This window comes from Phacochoerus africanus, chromosome 2 (genome assembly GCF_016906955.1).
Source record: "Phacochoerus africanus isolate WHEZ1 chromosome 2, ROS_Pafr_v1, whole genome shotgun sequence".
NCBI classification, from domain to species: Eukaryota; Metazoa; Chordata; class Mammalia; order Artiodactyla; family Suidae; genus Phacochoerus; species Phacochoerus africanus.
Window position 1 is genome coordinate 255,444,202 of NC_062545.1, and position 19,449 is coordinate 255,463,650.

Consider the following 19,449-nt stretch of genomic DNA (forward strand, 5'->3'; position numbering starts at 1 on the left):
GACTGCCTCGCTGGCACAGCAGTGCTCGCCCATCTCTTGGGTTCCGACCCCTGCTTGTCCTTCGCCCCGCAGCCTCCCTCCCTGTTAACTGATTCACATACTCCAGCTCGCTGCTCTTCTCGGCCACTTCTCTGGCCTCTGGCCCCTCTCTCCTTTGTGTTCTTATTTCTGTCCCTTTTCCTGGGGTTGATTTCCAATGAATCAGATAATATCTTAGGATCACCTTTTCCTAGTTCCAGTCCCATGTTAATTTGGCTTCTAGGACAATGCCCCGGGGGTGAACTTGTTGCATGATAAAGTTTAACTTCTTCTTTTTTTTTTTTTTTGGCTGCACCTGCAGTATATGGAAGTTCCTAGCTGCACCACAGCTATGGCAATGCCATATTCTTAACCCACTGCACCACAGCGGGAACTCCAAATTTTACTTCTCACCATCGGTTCAAACCCAGAGTCCTTTCCTTTTCCTGTTTCAAATAGGGATACCAGGTTTCTGATCATGGTGATGCACCTGGAGCCATCTCTCTGAATGGTGTATTAAAGGACATGGAGGAATTTGTGCACAGGAGAGTGAGGATAGACAGGAACACAGGGTCCCAGACACCTGATCTCTTCCAGGGACCCCCCACTAGCGCTGGGGTTCCCAAGCAAAGTTAATGGTCAGAGGACAAGGTTGTACAAACACTTACTTTTATTATTTCCAGCTTTGACTCCCGGGCCTAATTAAGATTCCTGGTGACAAAAGCTGGACCAAAGTACAGAGCTGCTTTCGCTTGAGCTAAAATAAGTCCAGGGCTGAGAGCCAATGCAGGCAATACATTCCCCACCCAGGTCTCAGCTGTGGGTATGTTATCTCTCCAGAAGTGGAGAGGCCTTTTCAGGGCAGGCAGATCCTGACAGTTTTCTCTGCAGACTTGTAGAAAGTGACATCATAATAATAGCTAATTATTGAGCCTTTACCACATACTGTACTTGTTTTAAGAAACCCTTTAATTTTTACTTTATGTAAGTAATAGGTACTCATTGTGGAGGAATTATAAAACTCAAGTGAGCTAAAACAGTAAAGAACACCTATAGACTCACCAGCCAGAGATAATCATTTGTAGTTCTGTCACTGTTTGTCTCTATCCATTTGCAAAAACGAGTATATTGTATGCTGCCAATTCACTTAATGTGTTGCAGACATCTTTCTCTGCTGGTAAATGCCAGTGAGCACACTTTTATGCTATCATTTCTAAGACCGCAGTAGTATTTTGCTCTGCGGATGAGCTGTCATTTTTTGGGGGGTGGGGGCTAAGTGCTTTAAATAAATCATCAATTAATCTTCACACTCAGTGCGTAACTACTGGTAGTAGTCTTATTTTCATAAATGAGGAAACTGAGACAGCAGTAACATGGGCTGGAGTTAGACCTTGAACCCAGACCTGTCCTATGCTGTGCTTTCAGAAGATGTGATTTTCGAGACCCCACCCCCGCACCTCCCCCAAGGCTGGTCTAACTACCACGGCCTGATACTGAAACTGACGATGATGTGCAGACAGGCTGGAGGGTGGGGAACAGAGAAGAGCCTTTAGCTCCCTTTGGAAGCCACCCTCCTCTTGTATGTTATCCTTGCCAGGTAGTCATCACTGAGAGTTGCACCCCAGTTAGTGCCCTTTTTCAAATGCCTCAGGGGTCAGTGGCGGCTGAATGCTGCTGAGAGGTCAAGTGATGTAGAAGGATTACCAAGTGAGCGTTAGCTTTAATGGCAAGGGGGTTACCGATGACTGTGGGGAGAGTGGTTTCTTTCGGTGGGCGCAGCGCGCAGTTTGCAGTGGCTTAGGTTGAGTGAGAAGCAAGAAGGAAAAGACCGCATGAGTTCTGGTAGTTTGGCAATGAAAGTGAGTGAGAGAAAGAGCAGTAGCTGGAGGAGGGGGGGATGTGGCTTTGAGAGGACAGAGACATTTTGTTTGTTAAGGGTGGAAGAGACTTGTTTAAATGCCACCTGGCCAGTGTGGATGGAGAAGGAGACCAGTGGTTGAAGATTGGAGGGTAGGATGGAAGCCACTGAGAAGGTGGAAGGAGAGCGTCCCCTAGCCAAAGCGGAGGGAGGGGAGTTCCTGCTGTGGCACAGTGGGATCGGTGGCATCGTGGAAGCACTGGGTTGCAGGTTTGGTCTCCGGCCCGGCACAGTGGGTTTAGGATCCAGCGATGCCCCAGCTACGGCTTAGGTTGTGATCCCTGGACTGGGAACTCCATATGCTGTGTGGCAGCCAAAGATGGAAAAAAAATGAAGTGGAGGGAGGGAGGGAGTGGCCTCTGATGGGGGAGGTGTGCTTTTTCCATTGTTTCTAAGGAAGAAGGGAAGTGTTGTGTTTTGTTTTGTTCTGTGACAGGAAGTTGAGGGGTTCTCTGCTTCTATCTGCAGTTTTCTCTATGGTACACGATGAGGTCCTTTCTAAGGGAGAGGTTTTGAAGTGGGGCTTAGAGTCTTTCCAAACGTCTGCAGGGTTTGCATTAACTCCTAGGAAGGAGGGTGGGGAGAGCTGGCTAAGGACATGTGAAGAGACGGCTTGGCAGTGTTCAGGGTCCCGTTGCAGAATTTATTGTGTCAGTCAGGGTGTTTGCTTGATTTTGTTTTTCCGCCAGACCATGCCTACATCTAGTAAAGCAGGCAGTAGGTGGTTGCCTTTTTGCCAGAGTTGTGTGAATGACAGTGGGAAGGGACATCTAGGATATTGACAAACAAGAGTCAAAGTGACGGATCATGGACTTGATGATGAATAAGGGAGAAAATAAAGACAGGAGTGGATGGATTATCAGGAACCTTGTTAAGTCCCGAGGCTGAAAAACCCAGGGGTCCTGGGAAATGGCAGAGCCTAAAATACAGGAGATGCTGGTTAGAGAAGGAGCTGTCTGAATTTCTGCGCGATGAAAAAGTCTGCGGCGAGGCCCTGGGAGCGGAATGAAGTGTGGTTGGCTCAGAGGTTGGTGTTGTATGTGGGAGTCACCAGGGGCTTGAGGGCACCCAGATTCTGAAGCCCGGGAACCAGGTGCTCTCAGGGCATCAGGCCTGGGTGTCAGCAGATGACAGGCGTGAGCAGGGGTAGAGATGTCTGTGTCTCGATGGCCTGAGCCTCAGAAGGACTTTCTTGGGGCCGTGGGGGACCGGGAGGCAGGAGGAGCGGAGCGGAATGAGGAGGATGTCAGCCGCCACTCTTGGTCCTAGAGATCTGCGAAGTGTCAGAAAACCAGGCGCTTTCCCCTGATGGGACAGCGAGGAGGCTGTATTCCCAGGGGAGAATTGGAGCAGACGGAGGAGCGACGGGACTTTCTTAATTATGGAATGGGGTGTTCCAGGGGGCTTGGGTGGGAAGATCTGAGGAGGGCGTGGTAAACGGAAGCTCCTGTCAGACGGAGGACGGCAGAAGCCTCTCCGGGCCTCACTCTGAGGTGCTCTCTTAGAGCTGCAGGACTTTGAAGCAGAATGGGATTAGCTGGCTAATATTTGATAAGGAAGAGGCCCCTTGTGGGGGGCAGGCAGGGGTCACTCAGATTTCCTAGGATCCAGCTGTGACCTGGACAGATGGCCTTTCTGACAAAGACCAAATCTCTCTCCAGTGGGTTGATTGTAAATTTTGCACTAAATGAAAATTGTTTGGAAAGGCTCCAGGCCACAGGCACTGGGCCCCTCAGCTCCTGGGGAATTAAAGGGGGTCCTTTTGTGGTGGGGTGAGGCCCAGGGGACGGAGTGCTCTGATGGGTGATTTATTTTCCTGTGGCTCTGGTCCGGGTCTTCCAAAGCATTGAACTTAAAATCTGGTGGAGATGCCTAGACACGGCCCGGGAGCTGCTCATAGGGGTGACAATGACAGTCTTCATTGCACTGCCTGGGCTCCGTTGCCTGTTTGTAGTTCCGACTTCAGGTGTGTCCCCACCACCTTGTGACCTTTGCAGGGTTTTCTAGAGTGTGGAACTCAGGAAGGACATGGCACGAAACTGTCAAGTGGTCATCTCCACAATTATGGAGTTGTGGGTGTGCACTTCTTTTTTTATTGTTTTGTTTACCACACATATCAGAAAACAGAGATAAATATTTCTCAGTATTTTATTTTCCTTTCTAAGTTGGACCCCGAGTTTCACAGAGGGAAATTTTACCACAGACTCAGAGTTGGAGTTTTACTGGCCTGCGTATTTTATGAGTACTGTACGTCTTATAACTGACTGGATTTCTTTCCAGAAATCCACAGTCATGTCTGTGGCCCAGTTTTAACAAGTGTGCAGAATTCCGAGGTGAGTGTGTTTTGCTAGCCTCGTTTCCAGCTCCACTTTATCCTCTGTCCTTGTTTTTCCTTTATCTTTCTCACCTACTTGATTGTATTCCATGCATCACCATATCTTTTCTAGAACAAGTGGTGGTAAAAATAAGTAAAGTAGGAGTTTCCACTGTGGTACAAAGGGTTGAGAATCCAACTGCTGTGGCTCTGTTCACTGTGGAGGTTCAATCCCTAGCCCGGTGCAGTGGGTTAAAAGGATCCGGTGTTGCCATTGCTGCAGCTGGGATGCAGTCCTTGGCCTGGGAACTTCCATATGCTGTGGGTGTGGCAAAAAAAAAAAAAAAGTAAAATAAATATTGGGTTAGAGATTATGAGCCTCCTTCTGTTTCATGATTGTTTTTTTACATTGTAGCTTTCCTAAGCAGCAAACAAGTTGTACTGATTTATTAATATTAAATTCCCTGTCCTTAAAGGAGCTCTTGTAAAAAATGAGCTTTTAAAAAAAGCAGTTTTTTTTTGGTGACTGTAAAAGTATTATATGAAAATACTAGACAACTTGGAAGTAAAGTTGAATGTAAAGAAGACAACCGTCATTATCAGGTCTAGATTTTTCTTCTTTTTTTTTTTTTTTGTCTTTCTTTTTTTAAGGCTACACCTGTGGCATATGGAGGTTCCAAGTATAGGGGTCGAATTGGAGCTGTAGCCGCTGGCCTACACCACAGCCACAGCAACACGGGATCCGAGCCACGTCTGCAACTTATACCACAGCTCATGGCAATACTGGATCCTCAACCCACTGAGCAAGGCCAGGGATTGAACCTGCATCCTCATGGATGCCAGTCAGGTTTGTTAACTGCTGAGCCATGACGGGAACTCCTCTTCTAACTTTTTATGTTCCAAATTTTAACACCAATGAAATTAAAATGTATGTATAATTAATCTTATATCCTACTGTTTTTTATTAAAACTGTATTACTTTTTTTTTTTTTGGTATTTTTGTCTTCTTAGAGCTGCACCTGCAGCTCATGGAGGTTCCCAGGCTAGGGGTTGAATCGGAGCTGTAGCCGCTGGCCACAGCCACAGCCACAGCCACGCCAGATCCGAGCCTTTTTTGCAACCTAAACCACAGCTCGTGGGAATGCCGGATCCTTAACCCACTGAATGAGGCCAGGGATTGAACCTGCGTCCTCATGGATGCTAGTCGGGTTTAGTAACTGCTGAGCCACTATGGGAACTCCCGTATTGCATTTTTGGTCACTAAAAATGTCTTACAGACATGATTACTAATGACCATAAAGTAAATGTACTACTGTTTCCTTGACTTTTTTTTTTAAACTGTTGGACATTTAGGTTGCTTTGAATTTGTTATTTTAAATAATATTGCAGTGAACATCATTCTACAGATATCTTTGCCACATTTAAAAATTGTTTTCTAATGATAGATTCCTAGAAGTAGAATAGCAGAAATTATTAAGGACATGTATGTATATTTTAATATATATGCCATAAAGAGATAATTCAGATGAACATTTTTAGAAGCTTGCAATGGGAACAAATTTATCAGTAACACTAAAAGTAGCAACTAAGGGAAAAAACAGATGAATTTGACTACATAATTTTAAAATACTGTATAAGAAAAGCCATTTGGCAATTATGATAGATAAGTGGCTATAAAGAGCTTTCACGAGTAGAAAAGTCACCGTTGGATCTGGCGTGGCTGTGCCTGTGGTATAGGCCAGTGGCTACAGCTCTGATTTGACTCCTAGGGTAGGAACCTCCATATGCCACAGGTGTGGTCCTAAAAAAGAAAAAAAAAAGAAAAAAGACAAAAATAAATAACTACCCTTAAAAAATTAAAAATAAAATAGTGTGTCTAACCTAAATCAGAAGATTTTAAAAAAGAGACATTCTTGAAAGTAAAATTGATTACAGCAGAAATAAAACTTGTGTTTTATCATATGTACATACTACTTTTTGTAGTTACCGAAGATTGATTTCAAACTTAGAGTAGAAATGTTATACAGACTAAGTATAATTTAATGAGGTGGATTTGCAAACCATAATGGAGAGGAATGACCAGTTGATAGCATGTAACATTTAGGAAGGCAGCTCTGTTCGCAATAAAAGTGAGTTGCATTTGTCACTTTTCAGAGTCTGCCTTTCATGAGCCCATAGTCATCAGCCAGTCCCCAGACAGAGCCTTCTGGGGGGCTCTGTGGGGTCTTGAAGAACGTTCCTTCCAAGTGCCTTCTTACCGCTGAGGAAACCCAGGGTCTGGGAGACTTGGTGGCATCTCAGGGATGCTTGGCCTTCCCATGCCCCTGCCTGGGAGGAGTGCCAGGCTACTGCCCCCAATATGCCTGCCACCCTCATGCCTAAAGAGCCATCAGTAGTGAAGGGGATTTAAGTCCTCCTCCCGTTCCTTCCCCTTCTCCATTCCTTCCCCCTCTGCCGCCTCCCCCTTCTCCTCTTCCTCCTCTTCCTCTCTCCAGTTCTACAATGCTAACTCCTCTGGGGAGTCTTCTTTTTTTGGCTGTGCCCACGGCATGCAGAAGTTCCTGGGCCAAGGATTAAACCCGTACCATAGCAGTGGCCTCAGCCAGAGCAGTGACAGTGCCAGACCCTTAACCCACTGGGCTACCAGGGAACTCCTGGGGAGTCTTCTAATAAACCACAATTACCTAAGTTGAAAAGATTTCCTCATGTCTTCTCACCCTACTCCTGCATCCTAGGGGAAGGTTATGTTTCATGGGCATATGTGGTACGTGGGACTTTGAAAGGAGAAAAGAGGCAGAAGGAGTTAGTTGGGTGTTAGTCCAAGGCCAAGTCCTTTAACTTCCCAGTTTTGCTCAGACTATGAGCCTGGCTCTGGGGAGGATGAAATAATTTTTGATACCAGTGCTTCTCATTGGCTTTTTCTTTGATGGATGACTCTTGTTCATGTGTTTTTAAGATTTCGTTGGTGCCCTGGATAGACGTTTGGGGAGTTCCCATTGTGGCGCAGCAGAAATGAATCCGACTAGGAACCATGAGGATGCGGGTTCGATCCCTGGCCTCGCTCAGTGGGTTAAGGATCCGGTGTTGCCGTGAGCTGTGGTGTAGGTCGCAGACGCGGCTTGGATCTGGCGTTGCTGTGGCTCTGGCGTAGGCTGGCAGCTACAGCTCCGATTGGACCCCTAGCCTGGGAACCTCCTATGCCACGGGAAAAGACGAAAAAATAAAACTGATTTCAATAAATTTATAAAATGTAGCTTGAATCATTTTTATCTTGCGCTTTAATTTCTGAGAACTGTGACTGTCATATAATCAGCACCCTTATAGGGAAAAATGGTTTATCTGAGATAAAATTTTGGTTTGGGCAGATTAATGTATATAAATCTTGTTTTGGTACAAATTAATTTTATTTAATGTTGGTTTCTATTATCAAAGTGTTGCAATCCCATTTCAGAAAACTTAAATTTAGGAAAGAGGATGAGATCTATTTTTTTCTGCAATGCAATGTATACATTTTAGTATTATTTCATTCTAGATTTTATTTCTTTTCCTTCTAGATTAAAAAAAATCATCTAAAATACAATATAGTTTCGAGTTTATGTTTCTGGTAGAAGATGGTAGATTAGGCACAACATTTTCTGTTTCCATTGAATCTGGTTCTTAAATGAGCAGGTGATCTGTTGTCTTTAGGTTTTGTTTCCCCTCTGTCTTTGGCAAAACTTGTCAGCATATTTAGCAGAGTGTGGAGATATCTTTTTTTTTTTTTTTTTTTAAGTTGCACAGATTTGGATTCAGGAGCAATATCCTCAGTGGAATTATTCTGCTGAAAGAAATTCTCAACGTTAAACTTGGAGGAAATGAATCAACTGTTTCTAAACACAATCCGGAGGGATAGTTGAATTCCATTTCCTGAGGCGGGGAGAGGGGGGAATGAATTTAATTCTAGATCCTTGAAATTTTTAACTGGACCTCGTGGCCCAGCCTCGTCATTCAAGCTGGTAAAGCCTGCCATTTGGCTGGTGCATTTGGTGGAAGGAAAGTGTGTTCTTGCCCCGTTGGGTTATTCAAAGAGAGCTTTTTCCCTTCCCTTCTGCCAAGATATGTTCAACTTCCCTGACACTGATTTTGTTCCGCTCTCCTCATTTGCAGAGTACACGGGTGGAGTTTGACCTGCCAGAATATTCTGTTCGACGAAGATACCAGGATTTTGACTGGTTGAGGAACAAACTGGAAGAATCCCAGCCCACTCATCTCATTCCCGTAGGTACTAAGTCAGGACAGCTTGTTACTGCTTTTCCTACATCTTTGGGATTTGTTTATTTGTTCGTTTGTTTTGGTCACCCCCACAGCATACCAAAGTTTCAGGCCAGGGATCAAACCAGAGCCACAGCAGTGACACCAGATCCTTAACCGCTGGGCCACCAGGGAACTCCGCTTTTCCCACATCCTTGCTTGGTGATGTTCACTCAGCTCTCACCCTTTAAATTACAGGCAAACCCTGCCTTACATTTTGGACGAAACCCATCCCTCAAATGTGCATTTTCTGGATGCTGTGTAGTATAATTCACCTTTTGGTGTTTTGTTTCTGACTTGCTCTGCAGTATGCTGGTTTCTAGTGGGGTAGTGCAGATTTTAATTTTCATTATGACCATTCTTTGAGATATGGAGAATCCTAATTCTCATGTGCTGCCTCTTTAAACACCGTCCGTTTCCACCTTCCTAGACACTGTTCTTGAGGTTTGGATAGCTGCCACCAGGTGGAGAAAGATGCCTCAGATTACAGCTGGTTGGGCTTTCTTTAAACATGGGTAATTCAGGGAGCAGGAATCTAGCACACCATCCACTCAACCACAGTTTTTCCTTTAAAAAACAAATCCAAAGCCACCTAACTCTGTTTATTGAAGAAGAATAATATTTATCCATTACCGTAGCCACATATTAAAAAAAAAAAACTGGAGCAAGTAAAATTTAAAAGATGACTTAAATCAACATACGTATTGAATACATCTCTGACTACTTTTTTTTTTTTTTTTTTAGTATAAATAACTATTTAGGCCCTAGGCGTTTCTTAAAGTTTGGGGGGCTTTAGGGCAATTTGGGTCATAAAACTCTTCAGCAGGGCCTTATCTTTCAGTAAAATTGTGGCTAGATAACTTCTTAGTATTGCCAGCACCCCCCTCCCCCCCCTCCCCCCCTGCATATGCTGTGAACATTCCAGCAGTTTTCTTGATTTTTGAGGCAGAAGTGGCCACGTTGCTGGTGCTGTGATGGGAGTAATGGGTCTTGCCTGGGTCTCCGTTCTTTCTCAGGGAAACCCCCAACCCAGCTATTCCGTCTGCTCACCAAGCCTGAAGTTTTTGCTTTCTGTCTTCTCATCACTTTAAAATGTGCCAAAAAAAAATAGTTTTAAAGCAGTTGGAACTATTCCTTAAGAGCTCAATGTGGCAAAATTGGCAGCTAGTTAATTTTATTTTAAATAGACTTTTTATTTTAGAACAGTATTAGATTTATGGAATTATTTTGAATATAGTACAGCGAGTTCTCGTAGACCCTACACTCAGTTTTGCTTATTATGACCATTTTCTGTCACAAGTAATGAACCAGTAATGATACAGTAGTATTGACTAATAAGAGTTCTTTATTCATATCTCCTCATTTTTTGCTTAGTGTCCTTTTTCTGTCCCATGAGCCCATCCAGGGTACGACATTACATTTAGTTGTCATGTCTCCTTGTTCCCAGGTTCTTTTTGGTTGTGACTTTCTCAAGGCTTTCCTTGTCTTTGCTGATCTTGAAAGTTTTGAGGCGTACTGGTCAGGCATTTTGTATATTGTCTCTTAGTTGAGATTTGCCTGACGTTTTCCTCACAGTTAGCCTGAGGTAATGTGTTTTGAGGAGGAAGACGAGCACAAAGTTACCTTACATTAAGCACGATTCTCCTTAGCATTGTATGGAGGGTACATACTACCATCAGCAGTGTGTATTCTGTTGATGTTAAACCTTGATCACCCTACTTGAGGGAGTGCTTGTCAGGTTTTTCCACTGTACAGTTACCCTTTTATCTCCCCCTCTGCATATTGTACTCTTTGGAAGGAAGTTGCTTTTTAAGTGTAACCCACACTCTGCATAAGGGGTATTGTGCACCACCTGCTGGCAGCTAGTGTCTACGTAATTCCGCACTTCAAGTTCAAAGGTTAGACAGCGACACCCGCTGGTGAAACATGGTAGCACTCATGCGTAGATGCTGAAGCCAGAACTGAGAGAAGGGGATTCTCTCGAAGGTCCAAGGTGGATCCAGAGTATCTTTAAGTCTGGTTTCCTATGGTCTGGGTAGAAGCAGCGAGACTAAAGTACTTTCGAAGCCCATGGAATTTCTTCATACATTTCTTCATAAATTCTTAGTACCTATCTAGGGTGGAGAGAGATTGAACAAGGGAGATTTCAGCATGCAAGTCAGATTGGAAACAAACTCCCCCCCTCCCCCCTCCCTCCCCCCTCCCTCCCCCCTCCCTCCTCCCTCCCCCCTCCCTCCCCCCACGAAAGAAATTCGTTTTACTACAGCTCTGCTTAGAAGTGTCTGTTATTAATAGTATGCTTGGTGTTTTTACTGCCTTGGAAAGGTGAGGGGTTCTAGGATAGAAAGGAGAGTTAATTGTCAGAGACCCAGTAAACACGTAACATAATTGTTGTTTAAACTTTCATTTCTTTCTTATAGCTTTATTGAGACATAATTCACACACCATATAATTAGCCCATTTGTAATGTACAAGTCAAGAGTTTTTAGTATATTCATAGAGTTGTGCAACCATCAGTACAAACAATCTTAGAATTTTTTCATCACCTCCAAAAGAAACCTCCTATTTCTTGCCTGTTACTGCCAAACCCTCTTTGTGCCCGGCAGCCACTAATCTGTGTTCTGCCGCTATAGATTTGCCCATTCTGGACATTTCATATAAGAGAATCATACACACTTATCTTTTATGGTTGGATTTTTTTATTATTTTTGTAATTCTACGAATTAACTGGTCTGCTTTTTAACATTTCTATTTTATGTTGGAGTATAGTTGATTGACAGTGTTGTGTTAATTTTGGGTTGAGGGCAGAGTGAGTCAGTTGTTCATATACATATTCATATACATACAGCCATTCTTCTTCAGGTTCTTTTCCCACATAGGTTATTATAGAATATTGAGTTGAGTTTCCTGTGCTGTACAGTAGGTTCTGGGTTTTTTTCTCAGCGTAACGTTTTCAGGGTTGATCCATATTGTAGCATGTGTCAGGACTTTGTTTTTATTGTTGAATAATATTCCATTCTACAGCCTTATCACATTTTGTCTATCTACTCGCCTTTAATGACATTTGGGTCGTTTCCACTTTTTGGCTGTTACGAGTAATGCTGCAAGTTTTTGTGTGGACATATATTTTCATTTTTCTTAGGTATCTGTGTAGGAATACAATTGCTAAATCATACATAATGCTATATTTAACCTTTTGAGGAACTGTCAGACTATTTTCCAAAGTGGCTGCATCATTTTACGTTCACGCCAGCCGTGTATGAGGGTTCCGTTTTCTCTACATCTTCACCAACACTGGTTATTATCTTTCTTTTTGGTAATAGCCACCCTAGTGGGTGTGAAGTGGTATCTCCTGGTTGTTTTGATTCCCGTTTCTGTGACGGCTGTGATGTTGAATTTTTTTTAATGTGCTTGTTGGTCATTTGTTATCTTCCTTGGAGAAATATTTGTTCAGATCTTTTGCTGTTTAAAAATTGGCAAAATTGGCAGAATAATAAAAATTGTTTTGGTTATTGTTATAGTGGTTCTTCATATAATCGAGATACTAGTCCCTTCTCAGATAAATGATTTGCAAAAATTTCATCCCATTTAGTAGTCGCTTTATTTTCTTAATGGTATCCTGTGAAGTATAAAAGTTTTTAAATTTTGATGAAGTCCAATGTATCTTTTTATTTGCTTGTGCTTTTGGTGTTTTTAGCTAAGAAACCATCGCCTAATTGTAGATCACATAGGTTTATACCTATGTTGTCTTGTAAAATTTTTATAATTTTACCTCTTACATTTAGGTCTTTAATCCATTGAACTCATTTGAAATTGTTTTCATGTCTTTTAATCAGTGAGGCTGAATTATCTTCCTGTGACTTAATTAAACGTTGGTATTTCTTTTATGAGTTGCCTCTTAGTTTTTCTTATTGGTTTGTACACACTCCATATCTGCAAAGGAAATTAACCCAGTTGAGAGTGTTTTCTCTCATGTTGTGGTTGATCTTCGACTTGACTCCGTGAAAGATAACATCCCTTCCTTCCCGGCAAGTTTATTTTTCCCTTATAGTTTCTGGCTTTGAACCTCGTTTCTAACCTAGGATGTTAAAATTTTTTTTTCTGTATTTTCTTTTGTTACTTTAATGTCCTCATCTTTTATGCTTAAATCTAGGATTTATTCTGGCGTGAGATGGTAGGATCTGATTCTTTACAGAAGTGGTTCTGGGACAGCTTGCCTTTATCCTAGTTTGTGTGTTAGGCTAGGTCGTGCATTAGATTTGTGCATTCTTGGGCTATTCTTTTTGGTTTGTTGATCTCTTTAGTATTATGTCCCTGCTACGCTTGTGAATAAGCTTATAGATTATTTCCTGGTTGGGTAGATTCCCATCTCTGCACACACCTCCCAATATTTTTTGTATTCAGAGTTTTTTCGGTGTATTGGCATGTTTTATTTTTTTAAGATGAACTTTAGAATCCTTTGAATCAGTTGGAAAATTAGGGGATGGTGGTGGGTTCTTGCTCTTGGGGTTTCTTTGTGCCAGTTTTAAGTCAGCTATGGTTAAAAATATGTGAGAATTCCGGAACTTTCAGAGTCTGCTGCTTATGTTGGGAGCATGGAGATAAATTTCCCACTTTATTTGGGCTTCATTGGAGCCATGTGAAATTGTAGGTGAACGCCAGCCAGACTGTAGTTCTGGGGAGGCCCCTGCATTCTTTCCTTTGCTTCTCTCCCACTGGTGTCCTGAGACCTGCCCTGTTTCCAGCTCTTGTGGCTCTGAACTTGGCAGCTTCTGGGACTCTACCAGGGAAACCCAACCCCTTACTTCCTAAGCCGATTGTGGCTTTGCCTGAGTAGGATCATATGGTGTTGCAATAGATTTCTCTCTTTTTATGCAGCTTTTTTTTTTTTTTTCCCCTGGAACTTTAAAATCAGAAAGAAATAATCAGGTGTTCTTCACATGCCATCCTAAAACTCTTGAATTGTGCTGGATGCATATGTTTGTCATCTCATAATGGCAATTCACTTTGTTTTTCTGGATTATGTAACAGTTGGAGCCACCAGAGAATCTTCACTGTGACATGGTTTTTAGTTTATTTTTTCTTTTAATTATTTTTTTAAAACTTTCTGTTTTTAGTTTATTATTTTTTTTCTCAGAAGTTGGTTTTAACACTGCTTCATTTACTGGTGCACAACTAATTACACAGCTGATAGCTTTCCTGACTCGATGGGCACAGATAGATTGTGGAGACGAAGTAAATACATTTATTAAGCTCTTTAGATTTTAATTTCACTTGGAAATTTAATGTTGGCTTCAGTTTTCATGAAGGGAGCTTTGCTGGAGGGGTGCATTTGTATTTACTGTGGACCCGGTTTTGTTCTGGGCAGTGGTAAACTCATAGGAATTAATAGGAAGAAGTTTGTAATGCAGCAGTTGTTTTTCTTAACATGAGATAATCCGTAAAATGTCTAACTTTACTTTCTAGTGGGCTCTTTTTATTTTTGTCCTGTTAAGTATACATGCTTTTAGCTTACTCAGGAGGTAAGTTAATAAGCAGTGAATCATTGGTTGAACTTTCAAGTGCCTTGAATTTAATCAGGCTTGGTGATTGTTCTTAATTAGGACAAAGTGTTTTTTTAAACTTTATTATAAAATATAATTTATGGGTGCACAATGTAGTGGTCACAATTTTTAAAGGCTATATTCCATTTATAGTTATTATAGAATACTGACTATATTCCTTTTATTGTACAGTATATCCTTTTAGCTTATTTTATACATAATAGTTTGTATCTCTTAATCCCCTCCCCCTATTTTGTCCCTCCCCCCTTTTCTCCCCCACTGGTAGCTGCGTGTTTGTTCTTTGTATCTGTGAGTCTGTTTCTTTTTCTTGTTGTTGTTATATTGCTAGTTTGTTGTATTTTTTAGATTCTGCATCTAAGAGATATCATACGGTATTTTTCTCTGTCTTTCACTTATTTTGCTTAGCATAATACCCTCCAAGTGCATTCATGTTGTTGCAAATGGCAAATTTTTCTTTTATTCCTGATGTTCTTTTATTTTTGGTTGGGAGCAATATTTTCTGTTGGTTTGCTATGAATAGGAAAAGTAGTTTCTGGTCGTGTAGTGGATGTGCTCTAAATATTTGTTGAATTGGCTAGAAGAGGCAGTTTAAAAGCTGATGAGAGGAAATTGGACATACCAAGATGGAGCAGTTGAGGTCTTTGTCCAGATTTCCTGCCCAGGAATAGTAACTTTGCTGCAACAAGCTACTATGCTTTTGTTTCATAGATTATAATATACTTTTGTTTCATAGATTATAAAATACTTTCTTACAAACTAATGTAAAATATATGTGAAGCACTTTACCAAAGTATCAAGTGCTATCAAAATGTAAATATTCTAAGATTAAACCAACCTTGAAATATTTAATGGGTTATTGTAATGCTTTGCAAATGGGATTTTTTGAAGGTTCCAGCATATATATGAATATATAGTTTTTAAAAAGCTTTTTAATTATGGAAAATATCAAACATCCCAAAGTGGAGAGATTCAGCTCAGCCCTCATGTACTCATCACCCAGTTTCAGCATTTATCAGCTTGTGAACTGTCTTGTTTCATCTCTGTCCCTAGTCACCCCCTATGCCCATACCAGATGTTTTTTGTTTGTTTGTTTGTTTTTAAAGTGACTTAAAATTTTTTTCGATTATATGTAGTTCTGGAAATCAAAAGTCCGACTCAGTTTCAGTGGATTAATATCAAAGTATCGGCAGGGCCATGTCCCTTCTGAAGGCTCTGGGAGAGAATTTGTTCCTCCCCTTTTCCAGCTTCTAGGAGGCTGCCTGCCTTCCCTGGCCCAGGCCCCCTTCCTCTGTCCTCAGAGCCCGAACCATAGCATCGCCTCTCCTCTCTGCCCCCTCTTTCCACTGTTACGTCTTTTTGTTAAATTGAGGTACAATTCACGTAACATAAAATTCTCCCGAACAGTGTTTTGCAGTCACCACCGCTGTCTGATTCTGGAACATATTCATCGCCCCCAAGAGCAACCCCATTCCTATTACGCAATCACTTCCCAGTCCCTGTTCCCCCAGCCCAAATATTACGAAGAATGTGCACGAGCATTTGTTGTACACATTTTCGTTTGAACACTGGCTTTCAATCCCAAGGAATGGAATGTGGGGTCATGGGATGATTCTAGGTTTCAGTGTTGGAGGAGCAGCCACGCTGTTTTCCCCGGTGGCTGTGCCATTCTCCATCCTCACCAGCAGGGTGTGAGGGTTCCAGTTTATACACTTGCCAGCACTTCTTACTTTCCTTTTGCCCCCTTTAATAGAAACCATCCTAGTGGGTTTGAAATGGTATCAGAGGTGATTTTTATTTATTTCCATTTCTTTTTTTTTTAATGATTTTTTTTGGCTTTTTTTTTTTTTTTCTTTATGGCCGTACCCATGGCATGTAGAAGTTCCCAGGCTAGGGGTCTAATTGGAGCTGTAGCTGCTGGCCTACACCATGGCCATAGCAACGCCAGATCTGAACCGAATCTGCAACCATAGCTCACGGCAATGCCGGATCCTTAACCTACTGAGTGAGGCCAGGGATCGAACCCTCGTCCTTGTGGATACTAGTCAGATTCGTTACCACTGAGCCACAATGGGAACTCATCTTTTTTTTTCTTAAATTTAATTTTATTGGAGTATAGTTGATTTATAGTGTTGTATTAGTTTCAGGTGAACAGCAAAGTGAATCAGCTATACATATATCTATTTTTTTTTTCCCCACATAGGTTATTACAAACTATTGAGTGGCTTTTCCTGTGCTATGCAGTAGGTTCTCATTAATCATCTATTTTATACAGTAGTGTGTTTATGTTATTCCTACCCTCCCAATTCTGCCCTCCCCTAACGGTTTCCCTTATAGCAACCAGAGGGTTGGTTTTGAAATCTGTTTTTTTTTTTGTTTTTAAAAAATTTCTTTTGTATCACTTTCTATTAGATTCCACATATAAGTGATATCATATGATCTTTGACTTACCTCACTGAGTAAGATAAATCTCTAGGTCCATCCATGTTGCTGCAAATGTCATTATTTCGTTCTTTTTTATGACTGGTAATATCCCATTGTATATATGTACCACATCTTCTTCATCCATTCCTCTGTCAGTGGACATTTAGGTTGCTTCCATGCCTTAGCTGTCGTAAATAGTTGCTGCAGTGAAATTGGGGTGCATGGACATGTATCTTTTTGATGAGCCGCAATGGGAACTCCTGGCCAAGGTGATTTTAAAAAATATTTTGAACAAACAATCCAATTGAAAACTGGACAGAAGACCTCAATAGACATTTCTCCAAAGAAGACATGTGGGTGGCCAATAGGCACATGAAAAAATGCTCAACATCACTAATTAGTAGAGAAATACATTCAGACTAAAATTGGGTACTGTCTCACCTCTCATACCCGTCAGTGTGGCCATCATCAATAAATCTACAAAACAAATGCTGGAGAGGGTGTGGAGAAAAGGGAAGCCTCCCACATGGTTGGTGGGAATGTCAGTCGGTGCAACCACTATGGAAAACAGCATGCGGGTTCCTCAGAAAACTAAACACAGAACTTCCACATGATCTAGCAATCCCACTCCTGGGCATATAGCCAACAAAACTGTAATTCAAAAAGATGCATGCACTCCTATGTTTATAGCAACACTATTCACAATAGCCAAGTCATGGAAACAACCTAAATGCCCACGGACAGAGAAATGGATTAAGAAGATGTGGTACATATACACAATGAGATACTCCTCAGCCACAAAAAGAATGAAATAATGCCAATTTTTAACAACATGGGTGCAACTAGAGATTATCATACTGACTAAAGTCAGTCAGAAAGAGAGGGACAGAGTGTATGATATCACTTATATGTGGGATCTAAAATACAGAGCAAATGAACCAATCTACAAAACAGAAACAGGGAGTTCCCGTTGTGACTGAGTGGTTAACGAACACAACTAGCATCCACGAGGACTCGGGTTCAATTCCTGGCCTCGCTCAATGGATTAAGGATCCGGCCTTGCCCTCAGCTGTGGTGTAGGTCGCAGACTTGGCTTGGATCCTGCGTTGCTGTGGTGTAGGCCAGCATCTACAGCTTCAATTGGACCCCTAGCCTGGGAACCTCCATCTGCAGTGTGCGTGCGGCCCTAAAAAGACAATAATCAAAACAAAACAAAACAACTCCCCCCCCCCCCCCCCCGAAACAGACTCACAGACATGGAGAGAAGACTTGTGGTTGTCAAGGGGCACAGGGGAGAGAGTGGGATGAACGGGGAGTTTGGGGTTAATAGATGCAAACTGTTACACTTAGAATGATAGACAATAAGGCCCTACCGTATAGCACAGGGAACTATATGATGGAAATAATATTAAAGAAAGAACTTTGCTGTACAGCAGAAATTGGGACAACATTGTAAATCAACTTAAATTTAAAAATATTTTGGATTGGAATGCACATGGAAGTTCTACCCTTTAGTCCACTTCCCTTTTTGCTTTGTCCTCAGTATTTACAAATTAATAGAACTAATTGATATTCATGTGCTGGGAGCTCTCTGGAGCTCTTCACTTGTATTATTTCATTTATGGAGTATAGTTGACCTGATTTTACCAGCAACCCAGATTCCTATGCATAAACAACCCAGGAGGTAACTATAAAGGTGAAGCAGAGAGTAGGTGTGTCTCTTTAAGGAAGTTTGAAATAGGAAGAACTAAATTTATGAAGCCATGTATGTTTGGCAATAATAATGCTTATTACAGAAGGAAATTCTGTTTGCAGAAGGATTCACCCCAGGGTTCCTTTAAATAGCAAGCTTCCCTGATTCATTAAACATAAAGTTCAATGTACTAAATCCGAAGACCGGGTAACTCTTTTCAGTAGGTTATCTGTTATGTTATGTGATGCCCACCTAACTACTGATTTGCTCATTAGGCCTTTTTCCTAAGTCCTGTTCAGCATAAACAAATTAGAGAATGCTCAACAGGACCCTTGAGATAAGAATAGAAAAATATCCACCAGATTTGGTAATTAGAAAGTCGTCAATCATCTTTAAAAGAGTGGTTTCTGCACTGGGCGGGGATAAGGCAGAGAAACGCAGCATTGAAGGCGGTACCAAAAACGGCTTTGTTTTGGGCTGAGAAAAGGGTGGGGTTGAGAAATCAAGGGAAAGAGTGGAAATATAGGAGAGTGATTCTTTTCAGGAAGATTGAATGAGACAGGAAGGACTGTGGGGGAGATTTAAGGTCAAGAGATAGTTTTTTTCTTTTTTCAGGTAGAAAGAGAGCCAACCGGAGTTCCTGTCGTGGCGCAGTGGTTAACGAATCCGACTAGGAACCATGAGGTTGCGGGTTCGGTCCCTGCCCTTGCTCAGTGGGTTAACGATCCGGCGTTGCCGTGAGCTGTGGTGTAGGTTGCAGACGCGGCTCGGATCCTGAGTTGCTGTGGCTCTGGCGTAGGCCGGTAGCAATAGCTCCGATTGGACCCCTAGCCTGGGAACCTCCATATGCCGCGGGAGCGGCCCAAGAAATAGCAACAACAACAACAAAAAAGACAAAAAGACAAAAAAAAAAAGAAAGAGAGCCAACCATGTTTTCATACACTTGACATAGAGTGGGATGTGGAGGAGGTAGTGAAGGTACATAGCAGAGAAGGTATAATTAATTGATGGCAGGCGCGTGATAGTGAGCTTGTGGGTCAAGGACACAGATGGAGGAGTGAGCTTTGGGGAGGAGGATGTTCTCTGCAGCGACCTGAGGCATAGAGACAAAGATGGTACCCAGTAGTCTTTAATCTTGAGAACTAAAACGTACTGACTTTCCAAGTCTATGAAAGACAATTGCTGGAGAGAGTGTGGAGAAAAGGGAACCCTCCTCCTACCCTGTTGGTGG

The 19,449-nt window shown here is 42.0% G+C and overlaps 1 protein-coding gene across 1 annotated transcript in view; it reads left to right on the forward strand.

Moving 5' to 3' along the window:
- Positions 1-19,449, forward strand: part of SNX30 (sorting nexin family member 30) — a 128,631-nt gene that overhangs the window by 60,018 nt on the left and 49,164 nt on the right. The window contains exon 3 of the mRNA XM_047768175.1: positions 8,397-8,507. Coding sequence (XP_047624131.1) covers positions 8,397-8,507 — 111 coding nt within the window. The remainder of the gene's footprint in view (positions 1-8,396; positions 8,508-19,449) is intronic.